Source organism: Peromyscus leucopus, chromosome X (assembly GCF_004664715.2).
Source record: "Peromyscus leucopus breed LL Stock chromosome X, UCI_PerLeu_2.1, whole genome shotgun sequence".
NCBI lineage: Eukaryota > Metazoa > Chordata > Mammalia > Rodentia > Cricetidae > Peromyscus > Peromyscus leucopus.
In genome coordinates, this window is record NC_051083.1 from 71638486 (window position 1) to 71660186 (window position 21701).

The 21701-nt window shown below is 36.8% G+C and overlaps 1 protein-coding gene across 1 annotated transcript in view; it reads right to left on the minus strand.

Annotated features, from left to right (window-relative positions):
• Positions 1-21701, minus strand: part of Chm (CHM Rab escort protein) — a 154518-nt gene that overhangs the window by 108527 nt on the left and 24290 nt on the right. The window contains exon 2 of the mRNA XM_028874763.2: positions 17404-17470. Coding sequence (XP_028730596.1) covers positions 17404-17470 — 67 coding nt within the window. The remainder of the gene's footprint in view (positions 1-17403; positions 17471-21701) is intronic.

Here is a 21701-nt window from a genome sequence, read left to right on the forward strand (position 1 = left end):
TTACTTGCCCATCCTTGTCATAGTAAGGCAAATAAAATCTTTTTCATTAACAGAAGAAAGAAATTAGACTGTATTAAGTATCTTTCTGTTGCTATAAATAAAGACTATGACCAAAAGCAACTTGGAGGAGAAAAGATTTATTTTGGCTTACAGTTCCAGAAGTTCCAGGGGGATAAAATCTGTAATAGCAGGGAAGGCATGGCAACAAGAGCCAAAGGAACCAGATAATACCTCCTTTGCATACAGCAAGCATGAGCAGAGCAGGAGAAAAGGAAGTAGAATAAAGCTATAAATCCTCAAAGCCTGCCCAGTGTAATACTTCCTCCAATAAGGCCACATCATTAAGAATCTATACCCTTTCCCCAACAGCACCACCAACTTAGGACCAAGTGCTCAAATACAAGGAGCCTATTGGGAGATTGCTCCTTCCAACCACATCATGCAGCAACAGGAATGAGTTAAGAGATCTGCTGTTTAAACCGTATGACATTCTACTTCTAGTTAGGAAGCTGATTGATAGTCTTTAACTCCTAAGCAACTGGCAGGAACAGGAGCCACTTCAAAGTAAAAGCAAACCAATAAAAACAAAAATGAAAAGGATACGTAAAAGTGTAAAAAAAAAAAATGGAGGGGAATGGAAGTGAGTCCCCTTATTTGGTAATCCAGTGCAGAGTAGTCATCCCTGAAACTACACACACACACACACACACACACACACACACACACACACACACACCCCGAACACATACACACACCACCACCACCACAACCACCACCAACAAAATTACTTAGAAGGTTATCTTTATATATCTGTGCATATACATACATACATATGTATACTTATGTAACAATAATAATCAAAGAAAAAGAGACTATCAACTTGAGACTGGGGGGAACATTAAGAGGACTTTTAGGAGGGGCTGGAGGGAGGAGCAAAAGTGATGAAATTCTAAGACAAAATAAATCAAGAGTAAAAAACAAAAGTAAATCTTTACTTTCTTTTCAAAATAGGGCGAATGATGAAGAAACCGCACAATAGTAGAGGTTGGAGGAAACTGATTTATGTTTAAAAAGTACATATATGTACATTCGATTACTTTCACTTATAGTTTTCTAGCTGATGTAAAAGCTGTCTTAATTAAAATCTCACTCAGTAAAACAAGTGAAGGTTAGCAACATCTAGATGAATTTGATGTTTTGTTTCTACAAAAACCTGTCTTAATCAATCTAGTCTCTGTCTCAATTAGTTGGGAGTAAATTCTTCCTTATGCAATAATTGTCAATTACAAATGAAGCTACTGTGGTGGAAATTTCAGTGACCAAAAGATAAAATGTCATTTCTTTTTTAAGATCACATGAATTCATAGCTTGTTTGATTTTGTTCTTCTTGTTTTCCTACACTGCCCTCTAAAATAAGAGCCTAAACATATTCCTAAGTAGTCCAAAGAAAAAGTTTTAGTTGACTCTGCTACATTTAATCTTCAGACATTGCTAACTACACTTCAAATTTTCATGTGTAACCCATGGACCCTCACAGGAGCTCTTAGTAGCTTGCATACTAGTCTAATTTTACAGGCAAGGAAAATATGAGTCATGTAACTACTCACTGAGAGCCAGAACCTGTACCATGTCTCATGACCATCAATAAAGATGAGTTTGCCTGTTACATAACAATCACAGTGAATTTTGCACAGACCTTGCTATCAAACGGGCCTACATATAAAGTGTGGTTGTTCCCTGTAACAAGAATGGGATATTATATACTTCAAGTCTGAGTCTGTTTCCTTGTCTGCACAAAGAAGAGAAAGCATACTTCTTTCAGAGAAATTTAATAAGTATTAAATAACATCTATGAGGTACCTACAATAGAACCAAAGAATTGAGAAATAACTATTACGTTGTATCATGACTAATATTGTAAATATTAGAGATCATCATAAGCAAATGAATATCACTTTTGTTCACAAATTAGTAACATGTACATCATGAAATCTGTCTTCAACAAAAGGGACAATACTGAATGTGGCACACTGGGATTATATAGCACTAAGGACACTATAATCCTAGAAACAAGCAGGATGATCAAGAGTTCAAGGCTATCCTCATAGAGTTCCAGACCAGCTTACATTACATGAGACCATGTCTGAACAACAACAAAAAACTCTGTCAATTAAAACAAACCAAAAACAAAAATGTGCAGAAGAGAAGACAAATGATATGGTAGCAACTGATTGCTTGATTTTATTTTCTCAACCTCACTGACAAGGACAACTTTATTTCTTTTCTATAAATGATACTTTTATTCTTAATGAGATAATGTTTTCTCTATTTTCCCAACCCTTTATGGCATAGTACTATACATAAAGCCTTCAAAATATAAAAGTTTGTGCTAACTTCATCATATATCTGTATATGGTGGTAGAGGACAAAAATTTTCTCTATATTGTCTAATTTATTTATACTAAAGATGGAAAGAGACTGATATGATCACTCTTGTTTGAGTAGTTGTCTATAAAGCAGCAGTTCTCAACCTTGGCAGCACATTGTAATCCCCCTCCTGTTTTATTTATTTATTTTGAAAATATTTTCCATATAATATATTCTGATTGCTGTTTCCCCTCCTCCAAGTCCTCCCAGATCATATGCACCTCCCCACCCACCCAAATCCACACCCTTTCTTACTCTTTCTCATTTGAAAACAAATAGGCATCTTTAAGAAAAAAAGGAAGAAAAGAAAAATAGTAAAATAAAATAAAATAAAAAAACCTACATAGGACAAAACAAACAAATGAACAGAAAAAAAGCCAAAGAAAGAGCACAAGAAAACCACAGATACAGAGACACACACGCACATTTATACACACAGAAATCCCATATAGACACAAAATCAGAAATGATAATATATAAGCAAAAAGACATATAAAAAAGGGAAAAAAACAACTCCAAAAGTACCATTGAGTTCAATTGTGTTGACCATCTACAGCTGGGCATGGGGGTCTGTCCTTAAAGTGTAGTTTGTATACCAGAGAGATTCTGTTGAAGAAATTATTTTTTTCCTTTGTGCGTGGTTATCAATTGGAGACAGTTTCTACATTAGGGATGGGAGCATGAAGGCAGACAACCTAACCTCATTTTTCCACTAAAAAGAAACTTCACTGTAGGAGTAGTTGTTGAATCAATATTGGTTTCCTTTTTATGGGTGAATAATCATTGACCATCTAGAGTATTTTGGGTTTTTTTCATTAGAAGTAAGGCATTATTTCACCTAACTCTGTTTATGTATAATTTATTTTCATGGCAGAAAATTAACCACAAAATTGACTTGACAGACAATTACAGATGCAATTTCTGAGGTGATTCAATGAAGTGAAACTTTATTAAGCAACAAAATCTGCCTCTACTAATAAATCCATACCTTTCCATAAAAGAATAAAGGCAGAAAATGATGCTACCTCTCAAAGCTATCTACAATATCTTATATCCAAGATGAAAGTCAATAGGAATCACCACGGTAACCTCCATTCAACTCTCCAACCACCAAATATAACTGATGTTCTATTTTTTTTATTTTGTAGTAACTCTGGTTTCTCCTTCAGAGTGTAATTAGAAATCTTAAGATGTTTCAAATCCATATCCCCTATTAGGGTTCAACGTCAACAGTGATGGTGGGTTCACCTCGTGGTTTTCATGGACTAGGAAAGCACATGGATTCATTTGGTCTTTTTTCAAAAGGTATAAATTACATCAATTTGTTGTCGGATATATGTTTCATTTTCTTTTTTTAAATATTTTTATTTTATAATTAATTTAATTTTACATATAAACCACGGATTCCCCTGTCCTCTCTCCTTCCACCTCCCAGTCTTCAACCCCCAAATCCACCCCCCACTCCCCACCTCCTCCAAGGCAAGCCCAGCCTGGTAGATTCAGTTGAGGCAGGTCCAGTCCCCTCCTCCCTGTATCATGACTGAGCAAAGTGTCTCAGCATAGGCCCTGGATACCAAAAAGCCAGCCAATGTACCAAGGACAGGTCCCAGCCCACTGCCTGCCCTAAACAGTTCAAGCTAATCAACTGTCTCACTTAACCAGAGAGCCTGGTCCAGTTCCATGGGGGCTCCTCAGCTACTGGTTCACAGTCCATGTGTTTCTGCTAGTTAGACTATTTGTCCCTGTGCTTTTTTCATCATGGTCTTGATATATCTTGCTCATATAATCCCTCCTCTCTCTTGCCGGTTGGCCCTTTTCCGGGGCCTCACAGCATCAGGCGCCCACAGATGGCGCTTTCTTAGAAAATTGGGAATCCAACCTCCCTAAAGACCCAGCTTTACCACTCTTGGGCATATACCCAAGGAACGCTCAATCATACCACAAAGACACATGCTCAACTATGTTCATAGCCACATTATTTGTAATAGCCAGAACCTGGAAACAACCTAGATGTCCTTCAACTGAAGAATGGATAAATAAAACGTGGTACATATACACAATGAAGTACAGCAGAGAAAAACAATGACATCATGAGGTTTGCAGGCAAATGGATGGATCTAGAAAAAATCATCCTGAGTGAGGTAACCCAGACTCAGAAAGACAAACATGGTATGTACTCACTCATAGGTGGATACTAGATGTAAATCAAAGGACAATCAGACTGCAGCTCACAACTCCAGGGAGGCTACCTAGTAAAGAGGACCCTAAGAAAGACACTGGGATCGCCCAGCAACAGAGAAATGGATGAGATCTACATGAGCAAACTGGGGGTGAGGGAGTTAATGGAGGGCAAGGGTCAGGGGAAAAAGAGCTTAGGGGAGCGGGAGGTCCTAGCTGGATCAGGAACATAGAGGGAGAACAAGAATGATAATATGAAGACTCCATGGGAATAGGAAGAAGCAGGGTGCTAGAAAGGTCCCCAGAAATCCACAAAGATAGCTCCACTATAGACTACTGGCAATGGTCAAGGGGGTGCCTGAGCTGACCTACTCTGGTGATCGGATGGCCGAACACCCTAACTGTCATGATAGAACTCTCATCCAGTGAATGGTGGAAGCAGATGCAGAGATCCAGAGCCAACCCCAGGTGGAACTCCAGGAGTCATTTGGTCTTATAGTTAGTTTCTTACATGCATTTCTTGAGAAGTTACAACTCTTGACAAAACAGAGATGCTTTCTCACAGTGGTACCACACATACTAATAACTACATTGAGAAGAAGGGATGCTCATTCAATGGCAGAGAAAGAGTGAACATAAGTGGCTCCCCACAATGACTATTACCAATCTCTCTCGGCCTTAGAAAGTCTGGAGGAAAACATTCTAATTCTTTCTTAAAGGTGGAGAAGTTATCAGAAATCCTGATAGTCTTAAATGGTAGCTCAACTCTGAAAGGACAAATAGTGAGGGTTGTATTAACTTTCAAGACATCAACTGGGATCAGTTTTCCCTATATGTTCCCACATGATCTCATTTAGTTGTGTAGTGTGGGTCAAATAGTTGCTTGTTTTAAAAGCTGCCTTTTTTACTGTGCTGTCAGTATCAGTGTTCCAGAATAACATATCACTACATATTCTTAAATATAAAAGAGACCAAATCAAATACATAGTAGAGTTGGTACAATAGTGTTATGACATCCACCCCACATCAACTCATTTCATCTGTGTGTTGTTCACTTATGCATTTGTTCTTCTATCATAAAACAATCCTGCAAAGTCACTTGGATAGAACATACTAAACAATTTATCATATACTAAAACTAGCATATGTATATGGTAAAATGTATATTCTGCAGACACACACACACATGCAAAATGAAATAAACACAAATTCTTTAGCATTAGCACAGTTTCAAAATAATTCCTTAGAATAAAACAAAATCTTATTAATGAGACAAATAAGAAATCTAGAAACTGACAAACGTGCAATAGTGGTATTATCAGTTCTTATAAGATAACACTATTTAGGTAAATATGATTCCTTAGTAAAATTATTAAAGCCTAGCAATGTTTCAAATCATGATTAAAAATATAATGATTATGTAAAGTTAAGCATAATTATTTATGACAATATTTAGATATATATTATAAATCTATTTAAAATATAAAATGTTTAGTATCCATTTTAATAGAGTCCAAGAAAAACTGAATTTAAATTAATTCAGCAAGGTAACATCATTATTTTCAATGGAGAGTTTAATTCCTCTTTTATATAAAGTAGTATTATAAGAAAAACATTGATGGGACCAAAATAAAACTAAATAAGAAAGAAGTTGGACTGAATCACAAAGACAAACAGTTATAGGTACAAGTATATTATATTCAAATATGTACTTCTCTTCTTATAGTTGAACCTCACATAAGCATTAATGTCTACATTGCTTTTGTGAATTACAAAATCTATTTATTTTAATTTTTTAAATAAGCAACATAAAAGCAGGTAAAAATTGAAATTCTGATTATTATAAGTATACACTAAATTACTTTGAAAAGAAAATAACAGAGGAAATCCATACTCAAAATATCATATAAGAAAGCTCTCATGTCACCCCACTTATTTAAAAGAGAGAGAAGAGCATGCCTCTTTCCCAGGGATGGCCCTCATTCCCCAAATAGCAGCTTTGCCTGACAGTCTGAAATGGATGAATGCAGGCTCTGATGTGAAAGTTGAGGCTGGACAGGTAACAGCTTTGAGTATGATGGGTCACACTAGCGTCCATGCACATGGGAACCCTTCTGATTTGGGAAGGAGATGAGGAGAAGTTGTCAGTAAAAAAGTTGACTTGATATTTTGTATTTTACATATGCATGTCTTAAACTCTTAGCTTCTCCTTGTTGTTGTTGTTTTTTTTTTTTTGGTTTTTTTGAGACAGGGTTTCTCTGTGTAGCTTTGCGCCTTTCCTGGATCGCGCTCTGTAGACCAGGCTGGCCTCGAACTCACAAAGATCCACCTGTCTCTGCCTCCCGAGTGCTGGGATTAAAGGCGTGCGCCACAACCACCTGGCTTAGCTTCTCCTTGTATCATCAACATCCATACACTCACAGACACTAAATAAATCATTATTCAATGAAAAAAATCTCCCAATGATTTAAACATGCAGGTTACTAATACTATTGCCCTTTCCCCCCTTTTACTTCTCACCTAATATATTGTGATTATAGTTTGTAAAAAAAAAAATACAAGTATTAAAGTACCATGTCATCTACCAACACCATTTCTGGGTACTTACTTAAAAGAATTAAAGTCAGAATTAAAAATATTTGCTAACCCATATTCCTAGAAGCATTATTCACAATAGCCAAAAAGTTTAAGCATCCCAGATGTCTATCAAAGAATACAGCTGAGTAATACATGGGCTATTACTCAGTTATAAAGGGAAGATATCCTGTAACATATGATGACACACACACACAAAAAAAAAAAAAACCAAGAAGATATTGTGCTAAGTGAAATAAATTAGTCATAAAGAGATAAATATCATGATTTGCTTCTACAGGGTGTCTAGATAACCAAACTCATGGTAACAAAAATTAGAATCTTGGCTATTACAAGTTTTTTTGGTTTTTTGGTTGTTTTTTTTTTTTTTTTCCGAGACAGGGTTTCTCTGTGTAGCTTTGCGCCTTTCCTGGAACTCACTTTGGAGACCAGGCTGGCCTCAAACTCACAGAGATCCGCCTGCCTCTGCCTCCCGAGTGCTGGGATTAAAGGCGTGCGCCACCACCGCCCGGCCGGCTATTACAAGTTTTATTATGGAGAACACAGTTATTGTTAAATAGGTACAAATTCCAGTTAAAAAAAAAGTCAAGAGTTTTGGATATGTACAGTACAACAGTGTGAATATACATAAGACAACTGAACTGTGTATCTAAGAGTGGTTAAGATAGCAAATTTTAATTCACCTTAAGCATAATTAAAAAAAAATATTTAAAGCATGGGAAAGGCTAATAAGACACATCAGTCAGTAAAATGTTTGCCTTGAAAGGATGAGGATCTGAATTTGATCCACAGAACCCACAGAAAATAGCCAGGCATGGCATTACCATCTTGTAATCCTAGGGCTAGGAAGGTAGTTGACATGTGAATTCCTAGGCTGGCTGACTATGACCACTGAGAGGCCAAATTTTTAAAAAAGGAAAGGTAGATCCTAGGGAATAACACTTGAGGTTGTCCACTAGCATGCACACATGCGCATGTGTGTGCACACAAACACACGCATGTACACACACACACATGCACATGCATATACACATACGCATGCATGCGTGTGCACACGCGCGTGTACACACACACACACACACACAGAGACAGAGAGAGAGAGTGCACGCACATGGGAAGGCATGAACTGAGGTACACTATTTTACATGTAGTGTAGAAATTAAAGGGTCTGTTAATACAGTTCAACTGGTAAAGCATTTCCCTGGTAAATTCGAGGCCCTGGCTTTGACTGCCAGCACTGAGAAAAACAGAGATGGATAGACAGATGGCAGACAGACAGAGACAAAGATCCACACACCAAGGAAGAGAGACAAGGCAAGGCTGATGAAGTAAACTGAGTATCACTAATATTAAATAAACCCTAAGTACTAAAATGAGTACTAAATGAGGAAAAAATTAAACCTGGGCCATATCAGCAAACAATTCATAAATGTCCCTTTGCTTTAAGCTTTGTCTTGTGTGGAATGAAGAGCTATAGAATCAATTTATCAGATTAATAAACAACCACACCATCATGCTTTCCTGCTAAACTTTTAGCTGCTTCTTCTTAATCTTTGATAGATTCTCTCCCAACACTTATGCATTCAAAAGATCCCATTCTTGATTGTTTTGTGTTTTGTTCTAGTGAGGGTGATATTTACTTCTTTCTTACCAACTAGTACCAGAATGAAGGAGGTAGTTATAGACAGCCAAGTAAGATGTTAAAGGAATCATTTCACACTGACCAGGAAATTCCCAAAAGAAAAGAGTCCAACCCAGTAACTCTTCTCAGTGACAGAGAGAATATTCTGATCTACTCTGAATTAATTAGACTAACAGCCCTCCCCTGACCTGCAAAAATGGCTAGTAGACAACTAAAGGGAACAGGAAAACCACACTTATCCTAACTAGGAAGAAATACCAACAAATGTTGTTATATTTTTATTTCATTTTATTATTTCTTTTGTTTTAGTTTATTTTGTTTTTAAATTTTACACAAAATTTTAAGATGAATTAAGGAAATCAATCCAAGACCTAGACAAGAAAATAAGGGGATGAAAACATCAACAATATAGTAAAGAAATTCCAAAACATGAAGAAAATTATCAGCATGGAAACTGAGATTCTAAAAACAAAACCTATGTATGTTAGAAATCAGATAACCCATCAAATTAAAAAAAACACATTTAAAACATCACCATCCACAAATACAACTAAGGAGAGGGAAAAGTATGAGAGATGGAAAACAAGGTCTAGAAACTACTACATCAGATACCTAGAAGAAAAAAAGCAAACGATTATGACCAAAAGGCCCAAGAACTCCATTATACATTTAAGGGACTAAGAATCCACAAAGTAGGAGACAACATAAATACTGAACACTAACAGTATCAAGGATTCAGTAAAACCATAGCAGGAAATTTTCCCAATCTAGAAAAGAAATGGGACATCCAAACACAGGAGGTATTTAGAATAATCAAATAGATGTGACAAGAGAACAACCTTTCCAAGAAAAACCACAAATTGTCAAAAGTACAAAACAAAGACAACATTAAAAGCTGGAAGAGAAAAAAGTCAAATCACCTACAGCAGCAAACATATAGACCTATCACTAGCAATTCTAAGTGGACATAAAGAATGAAATTATTTTTCAAGCCTTGAAAATAAACCATCAACAAAGATTATAAACACTCAAGTTGCCTTTTAAACATTTATTTTATTTTTTAATTATGTGTGCTTCGAGATGGGGTATGTACACATGAGAACAGGTACTTGCAGATGACAGAAGAGGGCCCTCAGATGCCCTGAAGATGGAGTTACAGGTGGCTATGAGCTACAAGATGCAGGTGCTACAAACTGAACTCATCCTCTGCAGGAGGAGTCAGGATAAGCTCTTAACCACTAAGCCATCTTTATAGTCCCCAAAGTTAGCTTTTAAAATTGAGGGAAAATAAGCATGCTTCAAGACAAGTACAACTAAGGCATGACAATTAAGCCAGCCTCATAAGAAAATATTTCGTGGAATATTGTGTACAAGGACAAGGAAAGAGAGTCTGAGGAATACATCCACAAGTGAGAACTAGTTAGGAATATATTATGTTTAACATAATAAATCATAAAAGCCCTCGTACTCAAAGGAGAACAAAAAACACAGCCAACAACAAAAACAAATATTAAAACTTATAGGAATATGAGATGTCCTGGGTAAGCTGGGGGCGGGGGCAGGGGACGAGAGGGTAGGGGATAGGGGGATGGGAACAGAAGGGATCAGGATGGTTATCTTCAGAGTGGGACAGAGGGAGAGAGTAATAAAAGAGGTATCTTGATAAAGGGGGCATTATGGGGTCAGGGAGAAACCTGGTGCCAGCAGAACTCCCAGGAAACCACAAAGATAATTGCAGCTAAGAGTCCTAGCAATAGTGGAGAGGATGCCTGAACTGGCCTTCCCTAGTAATCATATTAGTGACTACCCTAATTGTCATCATAGAGACTTCCTTCAGTACCTGGTGGAAGCAGATGCAGAGATCCACAGCCAAGCACTGGGCCAAACTCTGGGTGTACAGTTGAAGAGAGTGTGGAGGGATTATACGAGCAAAGGGGCATGAAGATCATGATGGGGAAAACCACAGAGACAGCTGACCTGAGCTTGTGTGAGCTCACAGACTCTGGACAGACAGCTAGGGAGCCTGCATGGAACTGACCTAGGCCCTCTGCATCTCAGTGACATTGTGTAGCTTGGTCTTTTGTGGGGCCCCTATCAATGGGACCAGAACCTGCCCCTGATGTATGAGTTGGCTCTTTGGAACCTATTCCCTTTGGTGAGATGCCTTGTTTAGCCTTGATGCAGGGGGGGAGGAGCTTGGTCCTGCTGCAAGTTGACATGCCATGCTTTGTAGATTCCCAAGGGAGATCATACCCCATTTGATGGAGAGGGAGGAGTGATGGGGGGTGGGTAGGGAGATGGGGGGGAAGGAAAGGGAGGAGAGGAGGGAGGGGAAACTGGTTGGTATGTAAAATAAATAAGAAAAAAACTTATAGGAATACGTAAATACTGATCAATAATAATCAAAAGTGGGAGTAGTACTGCAGGAGGTTAACCAGGAGTTCAAGACAGACTGAACTACATAGTAAGTCCAAGGATTGCCTAGGCAACATAATAAGGCCCTGTTTCAAAGTCAATAAAGAGGAAAGGAGGAGCTGGTATGATGGCTTGTTTAATAAAGGTGCACAGTGCCAAGTTTTATGACTTGAATTCAATCCCATAGACCCCTATGGACGAGGAAGAAAAACCAACTTCTATGAGTAATCATCTAACCTCCATGTGCATATTCTAGCACATAAAAATGTACATACAATACATAAATGTAAAAAAAAATGTTAGGAGGACGTCCATTTTCCCAATGTCTAAAACAATAACTTGAAACATTTAATTAAAATTTAAAAATAACTTCAAATAGAAATATTCTCAATTCACCAGGAGAACAGATTAAAATACAAGATCAAACTATTTGTTTTCTCCAAGATAAAACTTACTGAAAAAGACATATAAACTTAAAGGCTAGAAATCAATGAATAAAGCAAATGGAAGCTGAAAACAAGCTAGTATAGCTATTCTGCTATCTGATGAGGTAGTCTTTAAACAAAAATTAGTCAGATTTAAGGAAGGCATTGTATATTTATAAAATATAGTAGCCTTCTTTAAAAATTGTATTCTTAAAGAACTGTATTTTTTAAAAAAATATACTTCATTAAGAAGACATAATAATTTTAAATATATATGAGCAGAACACTGGAATTCCTGATTTCATACAACAAACACTAATGAGCATAAATGGTCAGAGAGGTCTTGAAATATTAATAATGGGTGACTTTATTATCCCACTCTCATCTTTACAAAAGTATCCAAAGTAAACATCAACAAAAAACTTCAAAGTTAAATTACAAAATAGTTCAAATAGACTTTACAGATGCCTACGTAATATTCCAGCCAATAATACACAAGTGCTATCTTTTTCAGAGTCTCATGGAGCCTTGTCTAAAAGTGAACAGATTCTAGGGTACCAAGACAGCTTAAAGAAATACAAAAGCACTGAAGGAATTTCTTGTATCTCATTAGTTAACAGAATAAGACTAGAAATCAGCAACAAGAGAAACCACAGAAGCTACACAATCATGTACAGATTAAGCCAAGACACTACTAAATTAACAATACCTTAACAATGAATGAAAAATACTACGGCAAAATTAATGGATTAAAAAATAACTCGATCTACATAAACAACCTGAACATGAGTGGGAGCAATGAAGGGCGAGGGTCGAGGGAAAGAGACCTGGAGATCACAGCTGGATCAAGAACAGAGAGGGAGAACAAGGAATAGGAGACCATGGTAAATGAAGACCACATGAGAAAAGGAAGAAACAAAGTGCTAAAGAGGCCCACAGAAATCCACAAAGATACCCCCACAAAAGACTGCTGGCAGTGGTCGAGAGACAGCCGGGACTGACCTACTCTGGTGATGGGATGGCCAAACACCCTAATTGTCGTGCCAGAAACCCCATCCAAGGACTGAGGAATCTGGATGCAGAGATCCATGGCTAGGCCCCTGGTGGAGCGCTGGGAGTCTAATTAGTGAGAAAGAGGAGGGTTTATATGAGCGAGAATTGTTGAAACCAATTGTTGGATAAAGCACAGGGACAAATAGCCAAACGAATGGAAACACATGAACTATGAACCAAAGGCTGAGAGGCCCCCAACTGGATCATGCCCTCTGAATAGGTGAGACAGTTGATTGGCTTGATCTGTTTGGGAGGCATCTAGGCAGTGGTACCAGGTCCTGGGCTCATTGCATGAGTTAGCTGTTTGAAACCTGGGACTTATGCAGGGACGCTTGGCTCAATCTGGGAGGAGTGGACTGGACCTGCCTGGACTGGGTCTACCAGGTTGATCTCAGTCCTCGGGGGAGGCCTTGCTCTGGAGGAGGTGGGAATGGGGTGTGGGCTGGGGGGAAGGGGAGAGGGGCAGGAAGGGGGAGAACAAGGGAATCTGTGGCTGTTATGTAGATCTGAATAGTATTGTAAAATAAAATAAAATAATAAAAAAACCTTTAAAAGACAAAAAAAATAACTCAATAAAGCAGTTCTTTGAAAAGCTAAACACTGACAAACCTTTAGCCAAAATAAACCCAAAGAGAGAGAAGACACTAATAAAATTAAAAATGAGGAGAGATTTCAATGAAATCCATATCACTGGTAAATACTTTTAAAATGTACATTCTAAAAAACTGGAAAATTTAGAAGAAATGAAGTCCAATACATATGAACTGCCAAAAGCAAAACAACTTGAAGAAACCTATAATAAGCCATGAAAAAAGGAAAAAGAACCATGAAAATAGCCTTCTCATAAAGAAAAAACCCGACTAGATGAATTCACTATGAGAGTCTCACAATACTTCAAAGAAGACTGTGAATATTAATCTTGCTTGTCAATTTGACTGCATCTGTGATTAAGTAAACCACAAGATACCGGCATTCCTGTGGGAGATTATTTAAAGCAGGGCAACCTTTCCTAAATCTGGGTGGAAGCTTCTGATGGCTGCCCAAACCAAAAGACAGAAGAAGGAGACTTTGCTTTTTGCCCATTTGCTGTCACTCTAGCTGGCAAGTTGATTCATTCTGTTGACATGACATTCCTTGACTGATTTTACAACCAGTAATATTCTCTGGGACTCCAATGTGGACTGAAGAACTGAGGTCTCCAGTAATCCCCTAGGCCTCCAGTTCCAGAATGAAACTGCTTAGACATCCAGAATTGCTGGGGATGTCTTTCTGTATGCTGTGAATGTGTTGCTCTGATTAATTGATAAATAAAACCCTCATTGGCCAGTAGCCAGGCAGGAAGTATAATATAGGTGGGATAAGCAGAGACGAGAATGCCAGGCTGAGTCAGGAGACGCTGCCAGCCACTGCAGCCATGAGAAGTAAGATGTAAAGTACTGGTAAGCCACAAGTCACGTGGCAATTTATAGATGAATAGAAATGGGTTAATTTAAGATATAAGAACTAGATAGCAAGAAGCCTGCCAGGGCCACACAGTTTATAAGTAATATAAGTGTCTGTGTGTTTACTTGGGTCTCAGTAGTTGCAAGCCAGTGAGACTGGAGAAATCTCCAGCTACACAGAATTGTGGACTAAACAACTACCAGAATCTGGACCTTTAGAGTGAGGCAGCCATTGTTAAACTACATGGACCATATCAAATAAGCCAATCTAGTAACTCCCCTTTTAATACACATATATTCATTTTATCTATTCTGTTCCTTTAGAAAACCCTGACAAATACAAAGAAGTGATATTAATACTCAGTAAAGTTGAATGAAATAGAAAGAGGGAATAGTATCAAATTTGTTTTATAAAGCTAGTAAGAAAACTACAGCCCAATTTCACTAATAAACTAAGATGTTTAGAAATCTCAATAAAATACATGTAAACCAAAATTAAAAACAACAAATTAAAATCTATTATACTATGACCATTTTGTTTCACCTAGTGCTGCAAAATTGGAGCAATATAGACAAATCAATAAATGCAACATATTAAACAGACTTAAGGCTAGAAACCACATGACAGTTATCAGTGCACTGAGAATAGAGCTTTGACAAATTTCAACATCCCTTCATGATGAAAGCTTTTAGAAAACTGTAACTACAAGGAACATATCTCATCAAAAAGGAAAACCTAGAGCCAACATTATACTAAGTAGAGAAACGGCACTTCCTCTAAAACCTGGAATGAGAAAATGGTGAATCTTTTTCCACTCTTGTCAAGGTAGATTTCAATAAGAGAATAAAATGAAGTGGATGCAAAATAGGAAAATTCCAAATTATTCCCACTTCATAATAATATGATTCTATATTGAAAATAGTGGAAAAACTTCAGCAAAAACTCTCAGAGCCAATGAACACTTATAGTAAAAATAGGATATAAAAATCAACATATAAAAGCCATTATCCTTACTATATAACAATAACAGACTTGTAGAGGAAAACATTAGGAGCAAAAAACTTCACTCACAATAGCATCACAAAAAATTAAAATACTCATGAAAACTTTTAAAAAGAAATAAAAGATCACCACAATGATAAACACTGAAAATTAAAATTTAAAACAGGGTGTCAGATGGCTTATATCTGCTAATCCCAGCCCTTGGGGAGCAGAGTGAGGAGAATCAGAAGTTAAAGATCATCCTGGGTCAACCTGTGCTACAAGACCCTATCTAAAGAATTAAAAACAAATACACATTTTATTCATTCTTTTTGGATTTCACATCATGCATCCCAATCCCACTCATCTCCTAGTCCCATCACTTCTGCCCTCTGCTCATGCAACCTCCCCCAAAACAAGCTTTAAAAGTAAAGCCAAAACAACAACGAAAAACCAAACCAACAGCAAAAAACAAATAAAAAAAATCTCAGCATGGAAGCTGTAGTGTGGCTCACTGAGTCACACAGTATACCCTTTAATCCACACATCTTTACTTGAAATTGTTCATTGCAATGAGTCATTGGTCTATTTGGAGGCCTCTGGACCCTCAGTAGGATTCCTCTTGGATATCCTCTTGTTGCCTTAATAAATATACATTGTTAAAAAAATTGAAGAAGAAAAGATGAAAAGACCTTCCATGCACATGAAATGGTAAAATTCATATTGTAAAAATAGCTACATTTTTTACAGCTATGTAAAATACAGTGACACAAAAACACATTTCACATCAAAGTCTCAATTGCATTCTGAAGAATATATTTAAAAAATGCAAAATTTCACAGCAAAAACAATCCAAAATAGACAAAAACAATTTGTTTTAGTTTACTTTCTATAATCTTACAGTGTACTGTCCATCATGAAGGGAAGTCAGGGCAGGAATCTGGAGGCAGGAGCTGAAGCAGAGACCATGTAGGAATGCTGCTTACTGGCCTGCTCGCCATAGCTTGTTGAGCCTCCTTATTATACAAGTCAGGAACACCTGCTCAGGCATGTCCTCACCCACCATGAGCTACGACTTCAATTATTAATCATGAAAATGCCTAGCAGACTTGCCTACACATGACAATCTGATATGGGCATTTTCTCAAAGTTCTCAGTTTCTAGATAACTCTCCTGCGTGTGTCAAGTTGACAAAAACTAACCAGCACATGATCTTAGAAAAAAGATCTATAGAAAGAAAGATACAGAGAGACAGAATGTCCCAAAACAAAAAGGAAACCGTAAGAGAAAAGGAAATGATCTGACGAGGAGCCTCAGAGAAGGTAAAGAAAACAGCTGTAAATACATGTGACATGAACACTGAAAGGGGTCACTGATGGGAAGGGGATCAGTAAGAGCATTAGTGGGATGGGGGAAGGAAATGGTAAATGGAGTAAGAATAAGGTATAATGACATACACGCATATAGGAAAATGCAAACCTGAATCATATTACTTCTAAGTATAAATTAATGAATGCTACATTTTTCAATATGAACATATGGGAAAACACTATACACTATTTACAAACCTAGTGCTACTTGGTTTTCCAGCACTCTGGAAAATACTGTAGTTAGTATCTACAAGGAAGACAAAATCCACTTAGTCTTTCTCATCTGAGTCAAAATGAGTAAACATATAGGTGGCAGATATAAGACCTGCTTTCAAGGGACATGGGAATTAAGATTTAAGTTAGGCATCAAGTAGTTTTCCTTTTACTTTTTTTTTGTTAAGAGAAAACTAGACATTTTTCCTAAGACTTTTTTAAGTTCGAATTTTGATATCCTTTAATAAAACCATAAATTCAAATCTAATGGCTAATTTTTTAATAAAACATGAAGCCTAAAATACAATACCAAATAAATGTGGTATACAAACACACACACACACACACACACACACACACAAACACACACAATTTATATAAGAAAAGGCACACATGGGGTTTTAAGATCAAGCTCAGGACTGAGAAAAAAATTTTTTATAAGATGCATTTGGTTTACTACTTTTAAAGGACAAGATCCTTATTTCAAAGAATACAGTAAGAAACCTTGTATTTTATGTGTCTTACACATTATTGGTTAAAAACGAAAATAATCTCAGTGCCTTTTCTATGTTATGAAATTTCACATGGTACATATATACAAGCACATACATAAATACATAGACATACATGTATGTTAAATGCTACCAGGGTTAAAACTTACGAGTCAACATGCAGAACCCTCTGGCCACTCCTTGAACATGCAGCCGCAATAATGGATTCAGGCAAACCTATAAAAACACACACCTATATCATTTAGAATGTAGGTATATATGTAATTTATAGAAAATGTTCAAGTCATACTATTGCTGCATAAAATATTTTAACTAAAAATATTTTCACTAAAGAAATATTTTCAAAATTATCAAGATTATATTGATGAGATGTTTCATAAACATATAAAACTAATACTGGGTTGTTTTAGGTAGAAGATAAACACTTTTATAAGATAAGTCCTCAGCTTTTTTTCATCTGTAAATTATCATAAATGGACAACTGTTTAAAAAAATCCGCCTCTGTTACTTAGGAAGCAGGTTACTACACAAGCTTATCTGATCCTCCCAAAGGTGCTGAGAGATAAGAATCGGCACCTGCAGCCAACAACAAAACTGCTCAAGGATGTAAATTTATTGCTACTAAAAAGCTCCAGAGTTGAAATTTCAACTCACATCTAATTCCAAAGCCACAAAGCCTCTAAGTGAGAATGGAATACAATTTTTTATGTTAAAAATTATGTTAGTTAATTATCTTGTTTGTTGGTCACTATAACAGATTGGCAAGAAAGTATTATTGCTTTGGAATCAAATGCAGTCATATCAAAGCTTATTATTATAAAAGGAAATACAAATTACTACTAACAATATGAATAAAAATTTGAATTACTAAGCTCAATTATGTTACAATAAAGACCAGGTTTTCTACTACATTAATAAAATGTCTTATGTTATAAGTTCAAGACTCTCCACAATTTTTATCATCAGATCTACCATTTCAATAGAGGCCATTAGAGCCTATATTATCAGTTATACAGCTAAAGCATATTTTGAAAGTTTAGTAAAATCCTATAGAACAAGCACCACCATCACCATGAAAAATCCTAGTTGTTTTACATTCTTTGATGAACAGTTACTAAGAATCAAGGATGACAAAAAAAGAGACAAGTTAACTTTTCTGGGTAAAAATGTAATACGGTGCTAGGGGGTAAGGAGCATGCTGCCAAGCTTGACAACCTGAGTTTGACCTCCAGAGCCCAGACTGTGGAAGAAGAAAATCAATTCCACAAGGCTATCCTCCGATCTCCCTCCATATGCCCAGAAAGATGCACGCGTGTGCATACACACACATGCACACACACACACACACCTCACACATGCACGCACACACAAATAAAATTAAAAAACTGTTTTAAAGTATTACACACGGAAGCAATCAGTCTTCAGCTAAAAACCACATTAAACACAAGAGCCAACCACCTTTATGAAGAACTATTTTTCCAATTTGTGGGTATATAATGTCTGGTTCAAAAAAAGTTGTGTCCAAATATACAGAATATAACCATTAAATATCAATTATTGGAACCAAGCCATCATAAAGTTTTAGCTTTGGATATAACTGTAGAAGAAAGACTAGAGAGAAATGGAAGTTTCAAATAACCACACATATCGTGTTCTTCAGTTACAAGGTATTTTTCTAATGTGTCTTATATGATCTGAACTTTTGCTATACCTAAATAACTTTCCTTGCTAAAGAAATATAATCAATATACTTTAAAAAGTTGATAAGCAAAGAAATATTACAAAATAGAATTATGCTGTTTTCTGTAAAATAATGATAGCATTAAAATGGTATGTACATAGTTTTGTGCTTTGTACCATGTTAACACATATCATCTCATCTATTTATCATTATCATCATGGATAATACTATCTAAGTGAGGAAAGAAGGCAAATCTAAAAGAATTTTATAACAGCAGTAATTCACTGCCTCCAACTTGACATAGGTTGGAGAACAGGATTTAAAGGCAATATAGGTAATACAATAAAATGAGGACATCTTAATCACTGATACCTGGATGGGAATCTTTGTTTAGTTGGTTTCCTAGGTGTGCAACTTTAGACAAATCAGACTTTCTGGGCCTCTTTTTCCTTCTATCAATGGCAATATTCAGCACCTACTTCGTAGGATTATTTAGTTATTAGAAGACTACCTATACTAAGAATATTTTTTAATTACTTATTTTCAGATTATAAAAATTGAATCATTTCCCCCTTCCCTTTTGTTCCTCCAAAGCCTTCCATATATCCTTTCACTGCATGTTTTCAAATGTGGCCTCTTTTTTTTAATTAATTGGTATTAAATATATGTATATATATATATATTCATAAATTTCCTAAATACATAAATACAACCTGGAAGAGAAAATTCTTAACATCCTTGAGAACGATAGTTTAGAAGCACCAAACCTATATTTAGTACCAAACCAAACATATACGTCTTTGCAGCAAATGCCAACACCAATTGCAGACAATATCACTTGCCTCTATTTTGCCCAAATTAGCTATTCCTTTGGGTAGGAAGATATGTGTGTGGTAATTTCTATTCCTGAAATCAACAGTCAGAAGTCAACTCTCTGCTGACAATGCAAAGCCAAAAATGGTTTTCAAAGTGGAATATGATCTTGAGTCCATACTGCATAAAACCCAAATAACTATTATTTATGATTTTCCTTAATACTTCCATCCAGATATCACCACAAGATTGTGAAAGCAATAGGCAGGCTATTCCAATGGTAAATACCAAGAGTCCATTATCTTCATGCCTAGAAATATTAAAATAACAAGCTATGAATACTGTTAGTAATGTCTTTGTGGCCAAGGTTACATTTTTTTTGTCCCACCCAGTCAATAAATAGTTTCTGAGGAAACAAAGAAACAGCAAAAAAAAAAGTTAAGAGGATAGTTATTATTTTAAATATTTTACTACAATAAAACAAACTTTTTAAAATGAGTAGTTGGAGCCAAATTAGGAAGTCTAAATGCCATTCTTCAAGGAACAAAGAGGTTGAAAAGGATTTCAGTGTTTCAGTGAGAATTAGTTTTCAAAAATACTTCAACTTAGAGCAAGAGAAATAGATCTGTAGCATGAATCCAAAATGGTCTTATAATAAAAATATGGAGCCAGATATCAGGGTGAAAGCTGAAAGATCAGAGAAGTAGAGCAAGCCACAGCCACCTCTTAACCTCACAAACTCCTCAGCCTGACAGAGCCTCTGCAAGAGTGCGAATTCATGTCTCCTGAGACCTGATATTCCTTACTCAGCCCAGCCATATCACTTCCTGTCTCAATCTTCCTAGTGTGTGCCACCACTACCTGGCTGTTTCTTTTAGACTAGATTAATTTCATGTAGCCCAGTGCAGCCTTGAATTCACAGAAAATCAGAAAGATCTCTGCCTCTGCCTCCCGAGTACAAGGATTAAAGGTGTGTGCCACCACTGCCTGACTATGGCTAACTCTGTGGCTGGCTCTGCCCTCTGATCTTCAGGCAAACTTGATTTCTTAGATTACAAATACATCAGTGGTTAAGGGCACATGTTCTTGCAGAGGACCCAGGTTCAGGTCTCAGCACCCACATGGCAGCTCACAACCACCTAACTCCAGGTCCAAGGGATCTGATGCTCTCTTCTGATCTTCTCACGCACTAGGTATACAAATGGTAGACATGCATACATACAAGGTAAAATTTTCATATGAATAAAATAAATCAATCCAAAAAAATACCTCTAGTCACAGCAGAAAATAAACTTTCATTAAATGGGAGAGCTTTAAATTTTAAGAGACTTATATAGGAAAAATAACAAATTAAATCTTTTTTCTCAATCATTTAATAAAATAACTGCTTGTTTTAAAATAGCGAGTGGGGGAAAACATGTGCCCTAATGCACATGTGAAGGTCAGAGGACAACTTGCAGCCGTCAGTTCTTTCCTTCCAGCTTTGTGGGTCCTGGGAATCCAACTCAGGCTGCCAGGCTTAACAGCAACCATCTATAACTGGAGTTTTCCTGGTCCCAACCAGCTCCCGCAGCCACTCAGAACCAAATGAGTGCTGTGGGATGTCTATCTGTATGCTGTGAATATGTGTTGCTCTGATTGGCTGATAAAGCTGTATTGGCCTATGGCAAGGCAGCTTAGAGGCAGGCAGGAAATACAAGCAGATAGACAGGAAGAAGAAAGGCAGAAGGGAAGAGACCTGATCCAGCTACCCAAGGAACAACATGTAATGGGATGCAGGTAAAGCCATGGAACATGAGGTGATACATAAATTAATAGTTATGGGTTAATTTAAGATATAAGAGCTAGCTAGCAAGAGGCCTGCCATAGACTATACAGTTCGTAAATAATATAAGCCTCTGTGTGTTTATTTGGGTGTGAGTGGCTGTGGGACCAGGCAGGACACAGGAACAC